This window comes from Thalassophryne amazonica, chromosome 7 (assembly GCF_902500255.1).
Source record: "Thalassophryne amazonica chromosome 7, fThaAma1.1, whole genome shotgun sequence".
Lineage (NCBI taxonomy): Eukaryota > Metazoa > Chordata > Actinopteri > Batrachoidiformes > Batrachoididae > Thalassophryne > Thalassophryne amazonica.
This window is the reverse complement of record NC_047109.1, coordinates 104,904,077-104,925,727: the sequence shown is the minus strand read 5'-3', so window position 1 is coordinate 104,925,727 and position 21,651 is coordinate 104,904,077. Positions and strand designations below refer to the sequence as shown.

The window sequence follows — 21,651 nt, the reverse complement described above, 5'->3', positions numbered from 1 at the left end:
ACATTTAGTGCCCATGACCTTCGATCCCTCAGGCGGCACTGCATTAAAACCAATATCGTTGTATAAAGGATCTTACTGCATGGGCTCAAAAACACTTCAGAAAACCATTGTCAGTTAACACAGTTCGTCACTACATCTACAAGTGCAAGTTAAAAGTCTACCATGCAAAGCGAAAGCCATACATCAACAACATCCAGAAACGCCGCCGCCTTCTCTGGGCCCAAGGTCATTTGAAATGGACAGATGCAAAGTGGAAAAGTGTTCTGTGGTCTGATGAGTCCACATTTCAAATTGTTTTTGGAAATCATGGACGTTGTGTCCTCTGGACATAAGGGGAAAAAGACCATCCAGATTGTTACCAGTGCAAAGTTCAAAAGCCAGCATCTGTGAAAAAAAACACAATTTGCATGATTCATAGCATAAAAACAGGAAACAATGTGACTTTTTAACCTCTTAAACTACCTCTTAAAATAGGTCAAGGTTAGCCATCTTTAAACTTGTCCAAGGTCTGTGTCCCAAGAGTGTTCCTTGTAAATTTGAAGACTCTGGCAGTAATAGGACTGAACATATGCTGAGCACAGACAGACAGACAGACGCAAAGTCTTTGCAATGCCTGATGGCCATATTTTGATGGCCTCGGGTAAAATTCAAAGTGATCCATTTCACCATGTCACTCTCCAATCTCCAGGAGTACCAGCGCCATTACCATAAGACCAAGAAGATACTGGAACAGACTCCTTCAGAGAGACAATTTGACTTCAGCAAGACGAACATTTTTGGGCAGTTTGACGCATTTGAGCGACGACTCAGGAAAATCCTGGAAATGTTCAACACCATTTCAACTTACTCTGCTCTACAACACTCGAAGTTAGAGGGACTGGAGACTGCAGCAACCAGGTTTCAAGTGGGTATATATTATGTTTATTACATCACACCATTTTTGTAACTTAAGCCAGACACTAAATACACAGTGATGCAGTATGAATGCTTCTTTTGCCACGATCACCAACAAATGCAAATCTTACTGCGGCATATGCACAGCACGTGCATACGTGCATTACGAACATGTGTCTTGGTGAGATGAGACCTCAGCAGAGCACTTCAAATATGTTCAAAGACTCTGTGATCTGGCTGTTGCTGTATTTCCTGTATTACATCATAATATGCATTGCTTGCTGTTACCTACAGTGCATCTAGAAAGTATTCACAACACTTCACTTTTTCCACTTTTTATGTTATACAGCCTTATTCCAAAATTTATGTAATTCATTTTTTCCTCAAAATTCTACACGCAATACTCAATAATGACAATGTGAAAAAGTTTTTTTTTTTTGAGAATTTTGCAAATTTACAAAAACAAACAAATAAACAAAAAACAACAACAACTACAGCCTTTGCCATGAAGCTCAAAATTGAGCTCAGGTGGATCCTGTTTCCACAGATCATCCTTGAGATGTTTCTACAGTGGCCTCCATCAGTTGATGGGACATGATTTGCAAAGGCACACATCTGTCTACATGTAAGTTCCCTACATATAGTGCATGTCAGAGCACAAACCAAGCACGAAGTCAGAGGAATTGTCTGTAGACCTCCGAGACAGGATTGTTTTAAGGCACAAATCCGGAGAAGGGTACAGAAACATTTCTGCTACTTTGAAGGTCCCAATTAGCACAGTGGCCTCCATCATCTGTATATGGAAGAAATTCAGATCTACCACGTCTTTTCCTAGAGCTGGCCGCCCGTCTAAACTGAGTGATCAGGGGAGAAGGGCCTTAGTCAGGGAGGTGACCAAGAACCCGATGGTCACTTTGTCAGAGCTCCAGCATTTCTCTGTGTAGAGACTACAACCTTCCACAAAGACAACCATCTCTGCAGCAATCCATCAATCAGGCCTGTATGGTAGAGTGGCCATTCCTTAGTAAAAAGCACATGGCAACCCGCCTGGAGTTTGCCAAAAGGTACCTGAAGGACTCTCAGACCACGAGAAACAAAATTCTCTGGTCTGATGACACAAAGATTGAACTCTTGCATGAATGCGAGGAGTCATGTTTGGAGGAAACCAGGCACCATCCCTACAGTGAAGCATGGTGGTGGCAGCATCATTCTGTGGGGATGTTTTTCAGCAGCAGGAACTGGGAGACTAGTCAGGATTGAGGGAAAGATGAATGCAGCAATGTGCAGAGACATCCTGGATGACAACCTGCTCCAGAGTGCTCTTGACCTCAGACTGGGGTGACGGTTCAAAAGATAGGTGCACCAAGCTTGTGGCATCATATTCAAGAAGACTTGAGGCTGTAATTACTGTTGAAGCTGCGTCAACAAAGTATTGCGCAAAGGGTGTGAGTACTTAAGTACGAGGTCTATTAGAAAAGTATCCGGCCTTATTATTTTTTCAAAAACCATATGGATTTGAATCACATGTGATTACATCAGACATGCTTGAACCCTCGTGGGCATGCGAGAGTTTTTTCACGCCTGTCGGTTACGTCATTCGCCTGTGGGCAGTCTTTGAGTGAGGAGTCGCCCACCCTCTCGTCGATTTTTTCATTGTTTAGGAATGGCTCAGAGACTGCTGCTTTGATCAAAAAATTTTTTTCAAAACTATAAGGCACAACTGAGTGGACACCATTCGATAAATTCAGCTGGTTTTCGGTAAAAATTTTAACGGCTGATGAGAGATTTTGGTCTGGTAGTGTCGCCGTAAGGACGGCCCACGGTGCCTGACGGCGATCTGCGCTTCGAGGCGGCAGCGTCTCGCCGTTTCAAGTTGAAAACTTCCACATTTCAGGCTCTGTTGACCCAGTAAGTCGTCAGAGAACAGAGAACTTTCAGAAGAAGTCGGCATGAGGAGTTTATTCGGACATTCCATTGTTAACAGACATTTTGTAATGAAAGAACGTGCGGGCAGAGTCGCATGTCGGGCCGGACCCGACCACGGGGGGTCGCATCAGGAAAAACACCTCCGTTGGAAACCTTAACGGACAAGTTGGAACATGCCCAAGCTGTTAAACAATTTCTCAGTTACTCACTTGTTGAAAGCCATCAAAAGCCGCCTGAATTTTACAAATGGTTTTCAACACGGAGGTGTTTTTCCTGTTGCGGCGCACACAGATTCGCCGAGTCGTTTCCGTGACGACTCGGCGAATTTGCGCGCACGTCTTTCAATACAAAATGTCCTTAAACAGTGGAATGTCTGCATAAACTCCTCATGCCGGCCTCTTCTGAATCTTCTCTGTTCTCTCACGACGTCCTGGGTCAACAGAGCCTTAAATTAGGATGATTTCAGCTTGAAACAGGCCGACAACGGCGCCTGGAAGCGCTGCAGGACGTCCCGCTTCGTGGGAAGTCCTTACAGCGACAGAAACACCCCATAATCTCTCATCAGCCGTTAAACTTTTCACCGAAAACCAGCTGAATTTCTCGAATAGTGTCCACTCGGATATTCCTCACAGGTCCAGAAAAACGTTTGATAAAGCAACGCGCGCCGTCTCAAGCAGCGTGTGAAACAAAGGAATTCAGCCGAGAGAGCGGGACCACATCTCACTCAAGGCCTGCCCACAGGGAAATTACGTCACCGACACGCGTGAAAAAACTTACGCATGCGCACGAGGGTTCAAGCATGATTGGTGTAATCGCATGTCAATCAAATCCATATAGTTTTTTTTTTTAATAAAACTGCTGGTTAGTTTTATAAGATACCTCGTACATGTGATTTCTTAGATTTTTTTGTTGAGTAAATTTGCAAAAATTATAAAAAGAAACCCTTTTTTATGTTGTCATTATGGGGTATTGTGAGTCAAATGTTGAGGGATAAAATGAATTTACTCCATTTTGGAATAAGGCTGTAACATAACAAAATGCGGAACATAACAAACTGCTAATTTCTTAGTTTTTTAATTTTTAATAAATTTGCAAATACTTCAACCAAATGTTTTTAATATTGTCATTATGGAGTGTTGTCAGCAGAATTTTGAGGGAAAACAATTTAATCTATTTTGGAATAAGGCTCTAACATAACAAAATGTGGAAAAAGTTAAGTGCTGAGAATACTTTCCGGATGCACTGTACATGTTATTACAGTCACTTAAAGGGGCAACAAGGTACACACACCGGACATCCAAAAAAAACTTTCGCTTGTTGAAAACCCAAAAGTTGAGTGATTTTTTTTCTTTTTTTTAATTAAAGCTGTGTACCTAACCCTCTGGGGTCCAAGAGCATTTTCTCAATTTTACCATACTTTTAGTAATTCCACTTTTAAGGCACTTTCTTTTTATTGTTTTAAACATTTAGATGCTGCACATCTAAATGTTTAAAACAATTTCTGCTTTTTGAATGTGACACATATATTTGTGTAGAACACACACACAAAAAAATTAATTTGGCTGTAAATCCGAAAATATGAACTGTGAAAAATAATTTAAAAAAAATAATAAAATATGTACCATGCAGGGCAGCAGCACCACCTGCTGGGAAATACAGAGCAGAGATCTGAAACATTCCAAAACAGTAAATTTGTAAAATAATATGACTTACCTGGCTGATGTCTGCAGCTCTTGCCATATATTACATTTTTTGATTAATGAAATCCATTTGTGATTAAAAAACTAATGTCATAAAAATGTCATAACAAATTGCTGCATAATTTCTTAAGAAAATAATCCCTCCATTTATTTTTCAATGCTAACTTTCTTTGTCTCTAAGATTAAATAAAAATAAAATGTTTTCAGCTCAACAGAACCATTCTTTTTAGAGTTTATGAGACTTTACTGCTGTGTTTCAGTGAGGATCTGCCACTAACAGATATTAGAGGAAACAGACAGTGTGAAATTCTCCAGCCTTTAGGATTGGCTGTGAGTCACAGATCATCTAGAGCAGAGATCCATTTTACAGATGAGAAATTTGTAGTTTCAAAAAGTGGTTGAATGAAGTCTCTGTGACATTCAGTCACTGACGTATTAATAGAAACTTAACAAAAAAGTACACTCAGACGAACCAGCGTGTTTGTGGACCTCACAGGGTTAAAGGACCTGACTTCCAAGGTGAACATGGTGTCCACAGAGTGTTAGAGTAGCTGAAGAGTAGACAAAGTTTTGTTTTTAGTTAGTTTAGTTAGTTTTCTTGAGTGTGAAGCGTCCAGGACGAAAATCAGCACCTCTAAATCCGAGGCCATGGTTCTCGACTGGAAAAAGGTGCTTTGCCCTCTTCAGGTCGGTGGAGTGTCCTTGCCTCAAGTGGAGGAGTTTAAGTATCTCGGGGTCTTGTTCACGAGTGAGGGACGGATGGAGTGTGAGATCGATAGACGGATCGGTGCAGCATCTGCAGTGATGCGGTCGCTGTATCGGACCGTTGTGGTGAAGAGAGAGCTGAGTACGGGGGCAAAGCTCTCGATTTACCGATCGATCTACATTCCGATCCTCACCTATGGTCATGAGATTTGGCTCATGACCGAAAGAACGAGATCGTGAGTACAAGCGGCCGAGATGAGTTTCCTCCACAGGGAGGAGCTCGGAGTCGAGCCGCTGCTCCTCCACATCGAAAGGAGTCAGTTGAGGTGGCTCGGGCATCTTTTCCGGATGCCCCCTGGACGCCTCACTGGAGAGGTGTTCCGGGCACGTCCCACTGGGAGGAGGCCAGGACACGCTGGAGGGACTACATCTCTCGGCTGGCTTGGGAACGCCTTGGGGTTCCCCCAGAGGAGCTGGGGGAGGTGTGTGTGGATCGGGAGGTCTGGGCGGCTTTGCTTGAGCTGCTGCCCCCGCGACCCGACTCCGGATAAAGCGGAAGAAAATGGATGGATGGATGGATGGATATTTTCTTTTAGCTTGATTTAGCTTCAGATTGCATATTTGTGGGGCAGTATCAGATGAATTACTGCCTTACTGATGTTTGAGTTACATGAATCACACTTGCAGTTTCTTCAATCAAATCACATGGTCTCTACTTAAAGTGCAGTAACCTTTTGTTTCTGCTTCCTTCTTTGGCAGACTGCAGAAATGCTGGGAAAATGGGAGGTGATTCTTCTCTGTAATCTTTTGGTTCAAACTCATTTCCCAAAAGGTTGGGACACTGGGTAAAATATATGGTGCAACAGGAAACTATTCAGTGCTTTTCCCACATTTTCTTATGTTACAGCCTTATTCCAAAATGGTTGAAATTCATTTTTTTCCACAAAATTCCACATACAATACCCCATAATGACAATGTGATTTTTTTTTTTTTGCTAATTTATTTTAAAAAAGCCACATGTACATAAGTATTTACAGCCTTTACCATGAAGTACAAAACTGAGCTCAGGTGCATCCTATTTTCACAGCTCAGTCTCACGTTTTTTTGTTTCGTGCTCCCACCAGGAAATGATTAAATTTTTCGAGTACAAGTACTCATACTTGTTCTCAATCTGGAAAAAAAGTGGTATCAGTGCATCCATCCATTTAAATTTTTAATAAATTTGCAAAAAATGTAAAAAGAAAACTTTTTCATGTTGTCATTATGGGGTGTTATAAGTATAATTCTGAAGGAAAAAAATGTATATTTTCCAATTTTGAATAAAGCTGCAACATGACAAAATGTGGAAAAAGTGAAGCCCTGTGAATACTTTTTGTATGCACTATATGTAAAGACAGAATGTGATGATTTGCAAAACAATTAAACCCAATATGGTTAATGGACTACATTTTATATATATATATATATATATATATATATATATATATATATATATATATATATATATATATATATATATATATATTATTTTTATATATATTATTATTATTTATATATATATTATATATATTTTATATATTCATTCTGCAACAGAAGCTCAAAGAGATGTCAGGGTGGTGCCGTGCAAGGCACTCACTACACAGTAAAATCACTAGTGTTAAATTAACACTGACAGTGTACATATGGTCCTTCTCTGACCAGAGTAGGACTATGTGTACACTGGTAGTGTTAAATTAACACTGATTTACATTGGCAATTTTGCTGTGTACATACCGGGAGCAACTAGGAGATTAAGGACCTTGCCCAAGGTCCCTTAGTGATTTTCTGGTCTGGCTGGGTTTTGCACGGAGGTTCCCCTCGTCTGCAGCCCAGCACTTAACCACTGCCCCATCACCTCCCACAACAATGAAAATAGTCCAACAGCATTTGAAATATTAAAAGTGAGAACAGATTTTTTTTTTAAATATATGGTCATTTTGAATGTGATTCCAACTAAACATTTCTGTTTTTTCCCCATCTTCTTCTCCTCCTCCCATGCGTCCTCCTCCCCTTCTTTCTTGTGTTTTGTGGAGGTTGCCATTGAGATAAATGGTGCATTTCCACCATGTTGTGGATCAGACAGTATCTCATTCTGATCAGTATGCAGGAGCAATTTGTCATATGTATAGACTGCAGCTGTAGATGGCACTTTCTTGTTTTTTGATATGTAAGTCACAGGACCAGTCAAACAGGTTAAAACAAACAAACAAAAACAAACAAACAACAACAAAAAAACACAACTTAAAGTCTGGAAGATATGGTAGACCAACTTTGTTGGCTCAACCCACTCAAAATGAGCAGATATTTTTCAAACAGCAGTTCTAGGATTCAACATTTAATGTGTTATCTTTATACTATTTTCAACTAAATATCAGTATACATGAGCAGTTTGTCATGCATATAGACTCCACCATCTTGTGGCCATAGACGGTAATGCATTAGTTTTTGACGTACATGTCATAAGCATAAATAAATAAATAACGTGCCTTATGTTGGGAAAATGCAGTATGCCAACTTGGTTGGTTCAAATCCACTCAAAATCAGTGTTTAGTGTGTTGTCTTTGTCCTAATTTTATTTAAATATACTGTTTGAATTATTTGAAAATCATCACCTTGTGTTTTTATTTACATTTTACACCATGTCTGCTTTTTTGGAAATGGTGTTGCCATGCATGATCTCTTTTCTTAGTTGATAGCATGCTGTGGTCGACATTATTTTGCTCATAATATTAATATGTCAACACTAGCTGCATGTATCCTCAAGAAAACCTACTTCACAATGGTTTTCTTTCCAAACATATTCTCATAAATGTTTGCATGTCATCCAGTTAATCTCCCATAGCTTCATCGAGTTTCATAGCAAGTAACCTGAGGCTGTGGTGATTGAAATAGATAGCAGACCTCTTGTATGAATTTTAGTGTAAGATGTGATTTATTTATTTATGTTAAACAAAGCACTTCAGCCTTTACAGCTGTAAAAGTTGGATTGAGTCCCAGAGGTAATTTGTTGGCAACATGAGTGTGCAGTTATACTGCAGTCCTGACACAGTTGGTGAATAAAATGGGCTTAAACATTTTCATCCCCCTCCGCAAAAAAAACTCAACTATGTCTCAGCTTATACTGTAGCAGGATGAATTAAGCACATTTTTGAGAGGTTTTGTGACTTAAAACAGTTTGAAAAACATAAATTCTCTGTGACTCCCAGGGTATTGTAGCAAACATGAAGAGGAAACACTACAGCTTCCTCAATCAAAGAAGAACTGACTTTGATCTGGACTATGATCATTTCTGCAGAAGCACCTCTGAGCTCCACGTGAGTTTAACTTTATGAATGCAAATAGAATAAAGTTCAATAGTATAATTTCTTTGCTGAGACACAGATGATAGAATGCAGTGACAACTGACATTTACATTTATAAAAGAATGAGTGATTGCACATTATTTGCCTTTTGCTATGTCACAACTTCCAGGATTGTGCTTACTATATGTAGACCCTGTCTAGAATCTGCTACTTCTGACTGAACCTTTGATCAGTATATAGATGTAAAATTGTCACTCGTGTGTTGCAATTGCTTGTAAAGTGGTTGCAGATAGGAGCGATTTTGGAATTTCTATGGAAGTGTAACTTGAGCCCACCTTGGCTCAGCAGTGCAACTTTTTTGGAAAAGTTATTCATAGTTAAATTAATCAAGGACTGGATTCAATTCAAGGCAGTACAGTGGCTTAGTGGTTAGCACTGTTGCCTCACACCAAGAAGGTTCATGGGGTTGATTAAATAAATAAAATGGACTGCATTTAAATAGCACTTTTCCATCTGCATCAGACACTCAAAGCACTTTATAAATAATGCCTCACATTCACCCCGATGTGAGGGTGCTGCCATACAAGGCGCTCACTACACACCAGGAGCAATAGGGGATTAAAGACCTTGCCCAAGGACCCTTAGTGATTTTTCAGTCAGGCTGGGATTTGAACCATGGATCTTCTGGTCTCAAGCCCAATGCCTTAACCACTAGACCATCACGTTCCCACCTGTAGCCATTCTGTGTAGAGTTTGCATGTTCTCCCTGTGTTTGCTTGGGTTCCCTGCGGGTGCTCCGGCTTCCTCCCACATCCGAAGACGTGCGAGTTAGCTGGATTGGAAACTTTAAATTGTCCGTAGGTGTGGATGTGACTGTGTTTGTTTGTCTATATGTGGCCCTGTGACAGACTGGTGTCCTGTCCAGGGTGTACCCCACCTCATGCCCTATGACTGCTGGGATAGCAGCCCCCCTAGTGACCCTTAATTGGAGTAAGCCGCTGAAGATGAGTGAATGAGTGGACAAATTCAATTCAGCTGTGAATTAATGTGGCAGAAAGTGGAATAGAAAGTATATTTACTCTCTTTTGCCCTGTTTTTAACTTTATGATTGCAATGTTGGTGTTTGTTTTTGTTTGATTCCAGAATCAGCTCAAGACTTTCATGAACAGCACATTTGAAAAAATTCAAAATACAAACAGAGCTCTGAATGTGATCAAGAAATTTGAAAGGTAAATGACCTGTTCTGTACTTCTTGTAATAATTTAAATAGTCACCATTTCCTGAAACCTTTTTCTTCAGGACAGAGTAATGCAGCTTTTCATCTGTAACCTAATGGTAGGGAGTTGTATCAAATTAGTACCGTGAGCCCCTTCGGCTGCTCCCTTGCTTTCCCTCGGGGTTGACACAGCAGATCTGAGGTGGATCTGCATGTTGATTTGGCACAAGTTTTTCCTTCCTGATGCAACTCCATATTACATGGAGAATGGACAGGGGTTGTTTTGGGCTGGAAACCTTCTGCACTGGAAGCAAGCTCAATCACTTGACCACAAACTCCCCCTGCAGTTGCATTAAACTAGTTTTGGCAGTTAAACTCATCTCTGATTAAATGCCTGAAAGGTAAATTGGCTGTTCTCTGAAGAGTTTTTTTTTTATTCTCACAGTGATCGTTTTGACTAGTTAATAATTGCCGTTTATGGGTGAATTTACAAAAATGATAGAATTGGTCCGATAGAATTTAGTACAATGATATGAATATTTACTGTCATGTAGTTAGTGAGTAGATTATCTATATTTCTACTACTTAGTCATATTCAGAGCAAATTGAAGTGACCATTCTTTACTTTGATAATTCTCAATAAATAAATAAATAAATAAATAAATATGGAAATTAATAATTATGTGTTCTTTGGCTTCATTGTTTCCATTTGTTACAACACAAATTTCTGTCATGTTAAAGTTTAAAATGAATTTACACTATACATAGGATAGGATTCATTTTGGGTGGTGTGGTCTTGACCCCAACCAGTGTGGATTCTTTGTGTGCTGATACCGGTAGGAAGTAAAGAATTTATGATACCGAGGCATCTGAATTTGCACTCATTAAAAAAATGGCAGTGATTCTTAAAATTTCATTATGAAATCCTTATGACGAAGGTATGTAATTGAGGCTTGATGAACATTTGAGCCTGCAAAGAATTTAACTGGGGAGTGATAGCAAATAATTGTACTTACCAACAGAAAAGAACAGTCAGAACTTCTAAACAGAATCTGAGGTGGAAGTGGGAGAGACTTCCAGTCAAAACAGGGAGCAGCCGGGGTGATCGCACAAGTGTTTGTGACAAATTGTACAGCATCAGCAGTATACTGGCTGAGCATTACATTCTGACACATCAGATACTAAGAACGCATTGAATGTGAATTGCAAAGATTGTCATTTGGAAATGTAGTGGCTCGACTTAACTACCTGATTCACTTTGCCAGATTGCTCCATTAATGCTCATGTATGTGTTCTTACAACAGGTTGTAATGTAAAAGGTCCGATAAGAAATAAGTTTCTGAGTCATTTCTGATATCTTAGTCTTCATTTTCTAATTCACTTAATAACAGACTGGGCATCCCAGATCTCGGGATTGAGGAGAGGTACCAGCTCATCCTGCAGAGTTATGGTCGGGACATTGACATGGTGTTTTATGTCTACACCAAGCAAAGAGAAGACCCACCTTTTGGCCGTACTATGCCCCCAGTGGCAGGACGGATCAAGTGGGCTCGACACCTGTACAGCAGGATCCAGGGTCCCATGGATGTCTTTCAGCAGGTTCATTTTGAATATCTGTGCGATTAAATCAAATCTGCACTGGCAGTGTTTGGCGGCTGTTATTATTTACAATAGCAGTGTGAAGTTTGTCTTCTCATATCACACCGTCGTATTCCCTGTGTAGCATTCAGGGGTTCTTTCTAATCCAGAGGCAAAGAAGATAATCAAAAATTACAACAGGGTAGCCACAGCCCTGGTGCAGTTTGAGATCATCCACCATCTCAAGTGGATGAAAAAGGTGAGAAATGGAGAAAAGCTTTTCTGGTCAAACTCACTTTATAATAAATAATGAAATCTAGTAATATTTGCAACGACTAATGTTGGTCATGTGTGCATGCTCACAAAATGGATGTCAATGGATTTCTGCTGCTGAGCTAAATAGATGTCCAGTTTACTACACCATGCATAAGAAGATACAATTTGTGCCCACGTTTTAATTAATTTGTTGCAAGATTTTAATTAAATCTGCATTCTGTAGTATATGAGGGTGTTTATCAGCATAAATGAAATATAGCATTCAATTAGATCAGTGGAATCAGACTGCATTTAAAATTATCCCATGATTAACTTTGCTTCTTCAAATGGAAGCTGTCTTCATGGGGACATTCATGCCATCAACTGGTCACATTATAGCAGTGGACTCTATTATCTTTGTGAATGCAAACATGACACACTGGTTAATTGAAATGTGGCCTTGATTTATAAAATTTGTCTCTCTGTGGCCACTACAGTCCTCTGTACATTTTTTTGTTACACATAATTTTCTTTCCCTCTCTCCTCTCATCTGTTTCTCCAAACAACACCTCTCGATCCCTGTGACACAGATGGAAGCTGCAAAGGTTTGCCTGCGGGCCTCTCTGCTGGTCAGATCTTCCATGACAGGAGAGCTCGTTGTGAACCTTGACCCAGAGATTCTTATCCAAATCAGGGAGACCAACTGCATGCAAAAGTTGAATTTGGAGGTCCCGCCCTTTGGTGCCTTGCTGCAGCTCAAAGAGGACACCATCAAGGACACCTACAGCAAATTACAGGTGGATAAATCATGCACTGTGCCACTTCTGGCTGAGTGCTGGCTGATGCATAACAACTGTTTCATTTGTGTTTTTACAAATATCAGCTGGAGCAATTACTTCATTAACCCATTCACTCCTGTTAGAAATTACATATTTTTTTGTATTTATGGATGCAAATGTGCCTGAAACATAATATCCAGCCATAATCAAAGTGCACTTTTTAATGTGTGGTTATAATCACTACTGGTTTCAAGTGCTGTAGAAGCTTTGCTCTACCTCCTCAAACATCCAACTCTTGTAAATGAATTTTAATTAGGTTGTTTGCAGGATAGTCAAGCAACATATAAGAGCTAAAGTTACTGTACATTCATGTCAAAATTCATTCATTCATCTTCTACCACTTGTGCTGGCCACAGTGGCAGTAAACAAGCAGCTCATCCCACACTTCACTATCCTTGGTCAAGTCCTGCAACTCTTCCCGGGGGTTCCTGAGGGGTTCCCAAGCCAGCTGGGAAATATAATTCCTCCACAGCATGTCCTGTGTTTTCCCAATGGCCTCCTACCAGTTGGTCATGCCTGGAACATGGCCAGGCCACCTCAGCTGGCTCCTGTCGACAGTGATGCCGGTAACGCGTTACTTAGTAACGCGTTACTCTAATCTGACCACTTTTTTTAGTAACGAGTAATCTAACGCGTTAATCTTTCCAAATCAGTAATCAGATTAAAGTTACTTCTCCATGTCACTGTGCGTTACTATTATTTTTCATTGTGGGTCGATAGCAGCATTAAACTTGGTCTGTGGGCAGGAGGTCGGGGTTCGACTGAACTGCCCACTTTAAGCGAGCTGTGAGCTTTTCATCCACGTTTTTTTGCAGCTGCTCGACTCGTCGTCTCCTCTTAAAGCACGGTGATCAGCACACCTGCACTGAGCTTTACAAAGACATTTTTATACTTTTTTTCCTCCTTTATTTAGAGCTGAGCTGAGCCGCTCCGTATCTGCACGTTAAAACAGCTGATCCTCCGCGACGCGTCAACAACTAACACTATTTTCCACTGAAATGCACCTAAGCTCTCTTTCTGAGGACCACATGATGTGAAAACACAATAAAACTTTCTTACCTGTAAATCTGGTCACGTTTTCTGCATAAATAAATGTTATCCATTCTTTGTGCTCAAACGCCAAAGTAGGGGCGAATCCAGATGGAATGGGGGCGTGGGGCAGGGATGTGCCCCCCTCACAACACCCCTAGATTAAAGGTCCAGTTTTGAAGCCTTTTTTTTACTACAACTACTAATACTACTTAAAATAATATTAATTTCGACAAGTAAAATATTTAGAGAGAATTTAAATGTTAGAAAAATGCTAGAATGAATTTAATAGTTACATTTATAAACAATGTAGGTTCGAAATTGCAAGTTTTACTGTTACAGTGCTGTCAACAGTTAAATATGAGGTCAAGAAAGAGGTCTTTATTTTACTTTTTATAAAACAAGTATTTATTTTCATTGAAGTCAAGAAAGGGTGACTATAAAGTAAGTTTTGGCAAAACCGGTATCATTGTCATGTTGAGGTGGCAGAGGGTTGTTGTCGGCAGCTGGGAAAAGTAACTAAAAAAGTAACTAGTAATCTAACTTAGTTACTTTTACAATTGAGTAATCAGTAAAGTAACTAAGTTACTTTTTCAAGGAGTAGTCAGTAATCAGTAATTGGATTACTTTTTCAAAGTAACTGTGGCAACACTGCCTGTCGATGAAAAGTCCTTCCCAGATAGTCAACTTCTCACCCTGTCCAAGAGTTTGAGCTCAGATACCGATGGAGGGATCTAATTTCTGCCACTTGTATCCATGACTTTTTTCTTTTGGTCTTTACCCAAAATTCATGAACATAGGTGAGAATAGGAGTGTAAATCCACTGGTATTTGAGAGTCTTGCCTTCTGTCTCAGCTTCTTCTTCACCACAGCATCTGTAAAACATCAGACACCACCCCATTCTGTCTATCGATCTCACGCTCCAACTTACCCTCACTGGTAAACAAAACCCCAAGATACTTAAACCTTTCCTTTGGGGTAATAACTCCTCCTTAATGCAGAGGGGACAATCCACCCTTTTCCAACAGCAGACCATTATCTCAAATTAGGGGGCTGCTGATTTTCATCCCAGCTGCTTCAGACTCGGCCTCAAACCTGCTCGGTGTACATTGGAGGTCACTAACTGATGAAACCAACAGAAACATCTCATCTGCAAAAAGCAAAGAGGTACTTCTGAGGTCACCAAACTGGACACCATGTAGAAATGTAAAAATAAAAATATAATGCAATGCTAAAATACACTAGGTCGTATGGGCGTAGTGTATTTAAATTTATTTAAATAGGTCAAGGTTAGCCATCTTTGAACTTGTCCAAGGTCTGTGTCCCAAGAATGTTCCCTGTGAATTTGAAGACCGGCAGTAACAGGACTGGACTTATACTGAGCACAGACTGATGGACAGACAGACAGACAGACGGACACAAAGTCTTCCTAATACACATGATGGACATATTTTGGCCTTGAGTAATAAAATAAAAATCTTGTATTTAATGCTCACATTTGTCATGCTGAAATGGGAACTTGGGAAAATGTTTTAGGAATGAATACCTTAACCATATTCATGTTTTTCATTCCAGTTAATGTTGAGTGAAAACTCCAGAGTGCGGGCAAAGATTCAGAGTGCATTTCAGCAGCTGGCCATTCCACATGTTGCCAAGGTAAGAGCTGCTTCACTCAAGTGTGAATGTGCCATGTGAATGAATGTTAGCCTCAGCTGCATCAAAGTTATGACTAATTACATATAAAACTAAAATTTGTTGTAATTTTTTTTGTAAGTAGAAGAAGAGAATCTCCCAAGATGGAAGACTCAAGCTGCATCACTCTGTCCATGCCACAAAAACAAAAACAACAACAACATCATAAAAAAAAAAACAGTTTTCGATTCCTTGCAATATCACTGTCAGTTCAAAATGTGCACCAAAAGAACATACAGTGCATCCAGAAAGTTTTCACAGTACTTGACTTTTTCCACATTATGTTATGCTACAGCCTTATTCCAAAATGGATGAAATTAATTTTTCTCCCTCAATATTCGACAGACACACCCTATAAATGACAATGTGAAAAAAGGTTGAGATCTTTGCAAATTTATATATATATATATATAAAAAAAAAAAGAAATCATATGTACATAAGTATTCAGTCTTTGCCATGAAGCTCAAAACTGAGCTCAGGTGCATCCTGTTTCCACTGATCATCCTTGAGATGTTTCTACAGCTTAACCCGTTTATGCCCAGATTTTTTTTATAAGTGGAAAAAGTTGCATTAGTACCTTTGAAATTTTTTATTGTGAGTAGAAAATGACAGTGATACACTTCAGCAACAGTTGTTGCCAGTGGGGCAAAATGGGTTAATTGGAGTCCACCTTTGGATTAATTCGGTTGATTAAACATGATTTGGAAAGACACACACCTGTCTACATATCAGGTCCCACAGTTGACAGTGCATGTCAGAGCACAAACCAAGCATGAAGTCAAAGAATTGTCTGTAGACCTTTGAGACAGGATTGTCTGCAGGTACAAATCTGGGGAGGAGTACAGAAACATTTTGCTGCTTTGAAGCTCCCACAGTGGCCTCCATTATCCATAAATGGAAGAAATTCAGATCCACCAGGACTCTTCCTAGAGCTGGACGAGCGTCTAAACTGAGTGATAGGGGAAGAATGGCCTTAGTCATGGAGGTGACCAAGAGCCCAATGGTCATTCTGTCAGAGCTCCAGCATTCCTCTCTTGAGAGTGAAGAACCTTCCAGAAGGACAACCATCTCTGCAGCAAGCCACCAATAAGGCCTGTATGGGCGAGTGACCAGACCAAAACCACTCCTTAGTAAAAGGCACATGGCAGCCCACCTGGAGTTTACCAAAAGACACCTGAAGGTCTCTCAAACCATGAGAAACAAAATTCTCTGGTTTGATGAGACAAAGATTGAACTCTTTGCACTAAGCACACAGACAAGATATCAAATGAATGGCTTCAGGACAACTCTGTGAATGTCCTTGAGTGGCCCAGCCAGAGCCCACACCTGAATCCAATTGAACATCTCTGGAGAGATCTGAAAATGAATGTGCACCAATGCTCTCCATCCAACCTGATGGAGCTTGATAGGTGCTGCAAAGAGGAATGGGCAAAACTGCCTAGTGATAGGTGCACCAAGCTTGTGGCACCATATTCAGGAACACTTGGGACTGTAATTGGTGCCAAAGGTGCATCAACAAAGTATTGAGCAAATGGTGTGAATACTTGTGTACGTGTGATTTCATAGTTTTTTGTTTTTAATAAATTTGCAAAAATGTCCAAAAAAAACTTATGTTCTCATTATGGGGTGTTGTGAGTAGAATTTTGAGGGGAATTTTTTTTTTTTTTATCTATTTTGGAATAAGGTTGTAATATAACAAAATGTGGAAAAAGTGAAGCTCTGTGAATACTTTCCGGATGCACTGTACACACTGAGTGCAATTTGTGAAATTTGTTTTGACAAGAAAAACACACACATACACGCACACACACACGCGCACACACACACACTTTTCAGTTAACTAAAAGTCCTATATTTGCATATAATTTGCTTTAATTTAAAGATGTACAGCCTTTCAGTGAAACAAAATTTTGTCAGATTTGTGAAATATGAAAGCCTTTCATATTTCACAAAATGGACAAAATTTTGTTTCTGCAAGTCCAAGCATTATTATGTGTTTATTTTTTATATTGTGTTGCACAATTACAGCTCATTTTAATGAAGAGAACATAATTACCTTGGGGGAATTCCATAATGACTATTTTCCTTTTAACGCTGTTTGCAGGAGGAAGCGCATGTGTGCATGCATGAGGTTTTGAAATTAGTAAATGTTACCTTTGGCCTCATGTGAGGCACATGTACAGGGCATGCACGCTAACATCTGTAAGATGTCTTGTGAGTCTCTTCAAAGGCATTATCTGATTTCAAAAAAAGCATTTTTAGATTTAGATGTGTGTTTATTTCTCACTAGCTTTCACAAAATATATGAGAAAAATTTGATTTGCACAGAAATAAGGTTTTTTGGAGCATTTTCCACGATGTTGGATTGTTTTATTCAAGAGAGCAGCCAGCTGGCATTACTGTGCATCTCTCCTCTGATTGGCTGTCGACATGTGTTTCCCAGCAACCCTTCCGCAAGTCAGGGGAAGCCCACGTGATCTGTGACATCATTATGGTCACTATCATAGACTATATGGGTTGCTGCTGTAAGTAGTTCAAAGCCGTCAGTTCTTTTTGAAATTTTTTATTAATTGTTTCTAGACAATGCAGATTTTGATATTATTGGCAGTGTCATATTATGAATCCCCTATTGTAAGGATAATAAATAAAATAGCGGTGCCAAAGAAAATTATTTTTGACTTAAATCTTGAAAAAACAAACCTTTTAAAGGTTGTGGTTGCGTCTGCTTTGTTAGTATGACGTGCCTTATTTTCATTCATTGATTGTGAAGTAAGGTACAGAATGGTGGCTAAGTGGGTAGCGCTCTTGCCTCACAGCGAGAAGATCTTGGGTTTGCTTTTCAACTGGTCCTTTCTTTGTGGTATTTGCATGGTCTCCTCGTTTTTTGCGTGGGTTCCATCCAGGTGCTCCAGCTTTAGCTCTCTCTGAAAAATATGTAGGTTAGATGAATTAGTCAGTCTAAATTGACTGTAGGTACGAATGTGAATGAATATGTGTGTCAGCTCGATGATAGATTAGCTCTGTCCAAGGTCTACTCTGCCTCTTGCCCAGTTACTGCTGGGATAGCTGGGATAGTTCATGTAAATGGGGAATCTTCTTCACAGACTAAGGTTAATTATGGAGTTCCACAAGATTCTGTGCTAGGACCAATTTTATTCACTTTATACATGCTTCCCTTAGGCAGTATTATTAGACAGCATTGCTTAAATTTTCATTGTTACGCAGATGATACCCAGCTTTATCTATCCATGAAGCCAGAGGACATACACCAATTAGCTAAACTGCAGGATTGTCTTACAGACATAAAGACATGGATGACCTCTAATTTCCTGCTTTTAAACTCAGGTAAAACTGAAGTTATTGTACTTGGCCCCACAAATCTTAGAAACATGGTGTCTAACCAGATCCTTACTCTGGATGGCATTACCCTGACCTCTAGTAATACTGTGAGACATCTTGGAGTCATTTTTGATCAGGATATGTCATTCAATGCGCATATTAAACAAATATGTAGGACTGCTTTTTTGCATTTGCGCAATATCTCTAAAATTAGAAAGGTCTTGTCTCAGAATGATGCTGAAAAACTAATTCATGCATTTATTTCCTCTAGGCTGGACTATTGTAATTCATTATTATCAAGTTGTCCTAAAAGTTCCCTGAAAAGCCTTCAGTTAATTCAAAATGCTGCAGCTAGAGTACTGACGGGGACTAGATATTTCACCCATATTGGCCTCTCTTCATTGGCTTCCTGTTAATTCTAGAATAGAATTTAAAATTCTTCTTCTTACTTATAAGGTTTTGAATAATCAGGTCCCATCTTATCTTAGGGACCTCATAGTACCATATCACCCCAATAGAGCGCTTCACTCTCACACTGCAGGCTTACTTGTAGTTCCTAGGGTTTTTAAGAGTAGAATGGGAGGCAGAGCCTTCAGCTTTCAGGCTCCTCTCCTCTGGAACCAGCTCCCAATTCAGATCAGGGAGACAGACACCCTCTCTACTTTTAAGATTAGGCTTAAAACTTTCCTTTTTGCTAAAGCTTATAGTTAGGGCTGGATCAGGTGACCCTGAACCATCCCTTAGTTATGCTGCTATAGACTTAGACTGCTGGGGGGTTCCCATGATGCACTGAGTGTTTCTTTCTCTTTTTGCTCTGTATGCACCACTCTGCATTTAATCATTAGTGATTGATCTCTGCTCCCCTCCACAGCATGGCTTTTTCCTGGTTCTCTCCCTCAGCCCCAACCAGTCCCAGCAGAAGACTGCCCCTCCCTGAGCCTGGTTCTGCTGGAGGTTTCTTCCTGTTAAAAGGGAGTTTTTCCTTCCCACTGTCGCCAAGTGCTTGCTCACAGGGGGTCGTTTTGACCGTTGGGGTTTTTCCGTAATTATTGTATGGCCTTGTCTTACAATATAAAGTGCCTTGGGGCAACTGTTTGTTGTGATTTGGTGCTATATAAATAAAATTGATTTGATTTGATTTGATAGCCTAGACATATATACATACAACCCCAATTCCAGTGAAGTTGGGACATTGTGTAAAATGTAAATAAAAACAGAATATAACGATTTGCAAATCCTCTTCAACCTATATTCAGTTGAATACACCACAAAGACAATATATTTAATGTTCAAACTGATAAACTATTGTTTTTGTGCAAATATTTGCACAAAAACATTTTGCACATTTTGAAATGGATGCCTGCAACACATTTCAAAAAAGTTGGGACAGTGGTATGTTTACCACTGTGTTGCATCACCTTTCCTTCTAACAACACTCAATAAGTGTTTGGGAACTGAGGACACTTATAATTGGGTATAAAAGGAGCATCCCCAAAAGTCTCAGCCAAGCAAAGATGGGACGAGGATCACCACTTTGTGCACAACTGCATGAAAAAATAGTCCAACAGTTTAAGAACAATGTTTCTCAACGTTCAATTGCAAGGAATTTAGGTATTCCATCATCTACAGTCCATAATATAATCAGACAATTCAGAGAATCTGAAGAACTTTCTACATGTATGCGGCAAGGCTGAAAACCAACATTGAATGCCCGTGACCTTCGATCCCTCAGGTGGCACTGCATTAAAAACCAATATCATTGTGTAAAGGATCTTACCATGTGGGCTCAGGAACACTTCAGAAAACCATTGTCAGTTAACACAGTTAACTACATCTACAAGTGCAAGTTAAAACTCTACCATGCAAAGCGAAAGCCATACATCAGCAACATCCAGAAACGTCCAGATGAGGGGCAGAACCAGCACACCCGGAGCCAGGCCACAGGCAATAGACCACCACACTAGACTCCCCCAACACAGCCAGCAGTACTCCCCCATGCACCCCCAGTCCTCCAGCTGCCTCACCCTATCCTGGACCCTGCCCACATATCAAAACCCAAGGTCAGGAGACCACACAAGCAAGAGTGGGACAGCATCCCCCAGCCAAATCCGCAGACCCCAACACTCCCATCAGCAGTCCACCCTCCACATGCCACACTGACCCTAAGTGACCCTCCCCCCCACCCGGCATTATAATTAACCTCCCTTGGTCTTGGTGTGTTTCTTCCTAAATGAGCAGGATTACATTGCTAGTTATTAAAATGTTCATGTAATTTGTATTCAGTAACTGATTATGTTTCAAAACAGTCTGAAGCGATTCTGACTTCATGCATTATTGACGTTACAGGTGGATGAGGCTATACTGCCTGGTTTGACTTATCTTAACTGGACATCACTGAACACTGACAAGTACCTGAGCTGCATCGACAAGTCTTTGGGTAAGCAACAAACAAGATCCATGTTCCACCTGCTGACACATGAAACAACATCCAGCCTCACATAAAAGACCTTTGTTCATTCTTTCACTGCTTTTTCAGTTTGCTCTATTACAAGCCATGCTTTTCTTTCTCTCTCTTCCCTTTTCTTCACGTGGTCCATTTCTTTTCTTTTTTTTGTCTTGTCTGTCCAGGGGAGCTGGAGCAGTTGATTGACAGGGTGAATGACTTGGTGGAGTTCAGGATAGATGCAGTTCTGTTGGAGATGATTGGATCCACACTTTGTGTGCTCCCAGAGAATGATCCAGTCAACTGTGAGGAATTTGTTCAGACCACCAGGGTAAATAACGAACCAAAGCTACAACATTAACCTGCAGTTACTCAGTACTGTGAAGCATTGTTATTACTGTAGCCCAGGGAGTTTGTTGCCACTCAGGACACAATTAACGGGATTCATGCAGCACAATAATTTTATTAATTCAATAATGGTTAGTATAAAACAAATTGGCAGTGTCTTTAAAATCTGGGAATACAAAAACATGACAGAAAACACACAAAAGATGACAAAATAAAATATGGCAGTGGGCGCTGGCAACACAAATTTATAATCCATTGCACCCACCGCAACAAATGTTACATGGTAGCTTGACCATTTTACAACACTTACATGTTTCAGCAATGTCTCAAACTCTACATTGGGC

General features: G+C 40.1%; 1 protein-coding gene across 1 annotated transcript in view; it reads left to right on the top strand.

Annotated features, from left to right (window-relative positions):
• Positions 1-21,651, top strand: part of dnah5 (dynein, axonemal, heavy chain 5) — a 366,123-nt gene that overhangs the window by 28,504 nt on the left and 315,968 nt on the right. Inside the window, exons 11-19 of the mRNA XM_034175262.1 lie at positions 689-904; positions 8,472-8,579; positions 9,711-9,796; positions 11,175-11,382; positions 11,507-11,620; positions 12,207-12,413; positions 15,060-15,140; positions 20,863-20,953; positions 21,145-21,290. Coding sequence (XP_034031153.1) covers positions 689-904; positions 8,472-8,579; positions 9,711-9,796; positions 11,175-11,382; positions 11,507-11,620; positions 12,207-12,413; positions 15,060-15,140; positions 20,863-20,953; positions 21,145-21,290 — 1,257 coding nt within the window. The remainder of the gene's footprint in view (positions 1-688; positions 905-8,471; positions 8,580-9,710; positions 9,797-11,174; positions 11,383-11,506; positions 11,621-12,206; positions 12,414-15,059; positions 15,141-20,862; positions 20,954-21,144; positions 21,291-21,651) is intronic.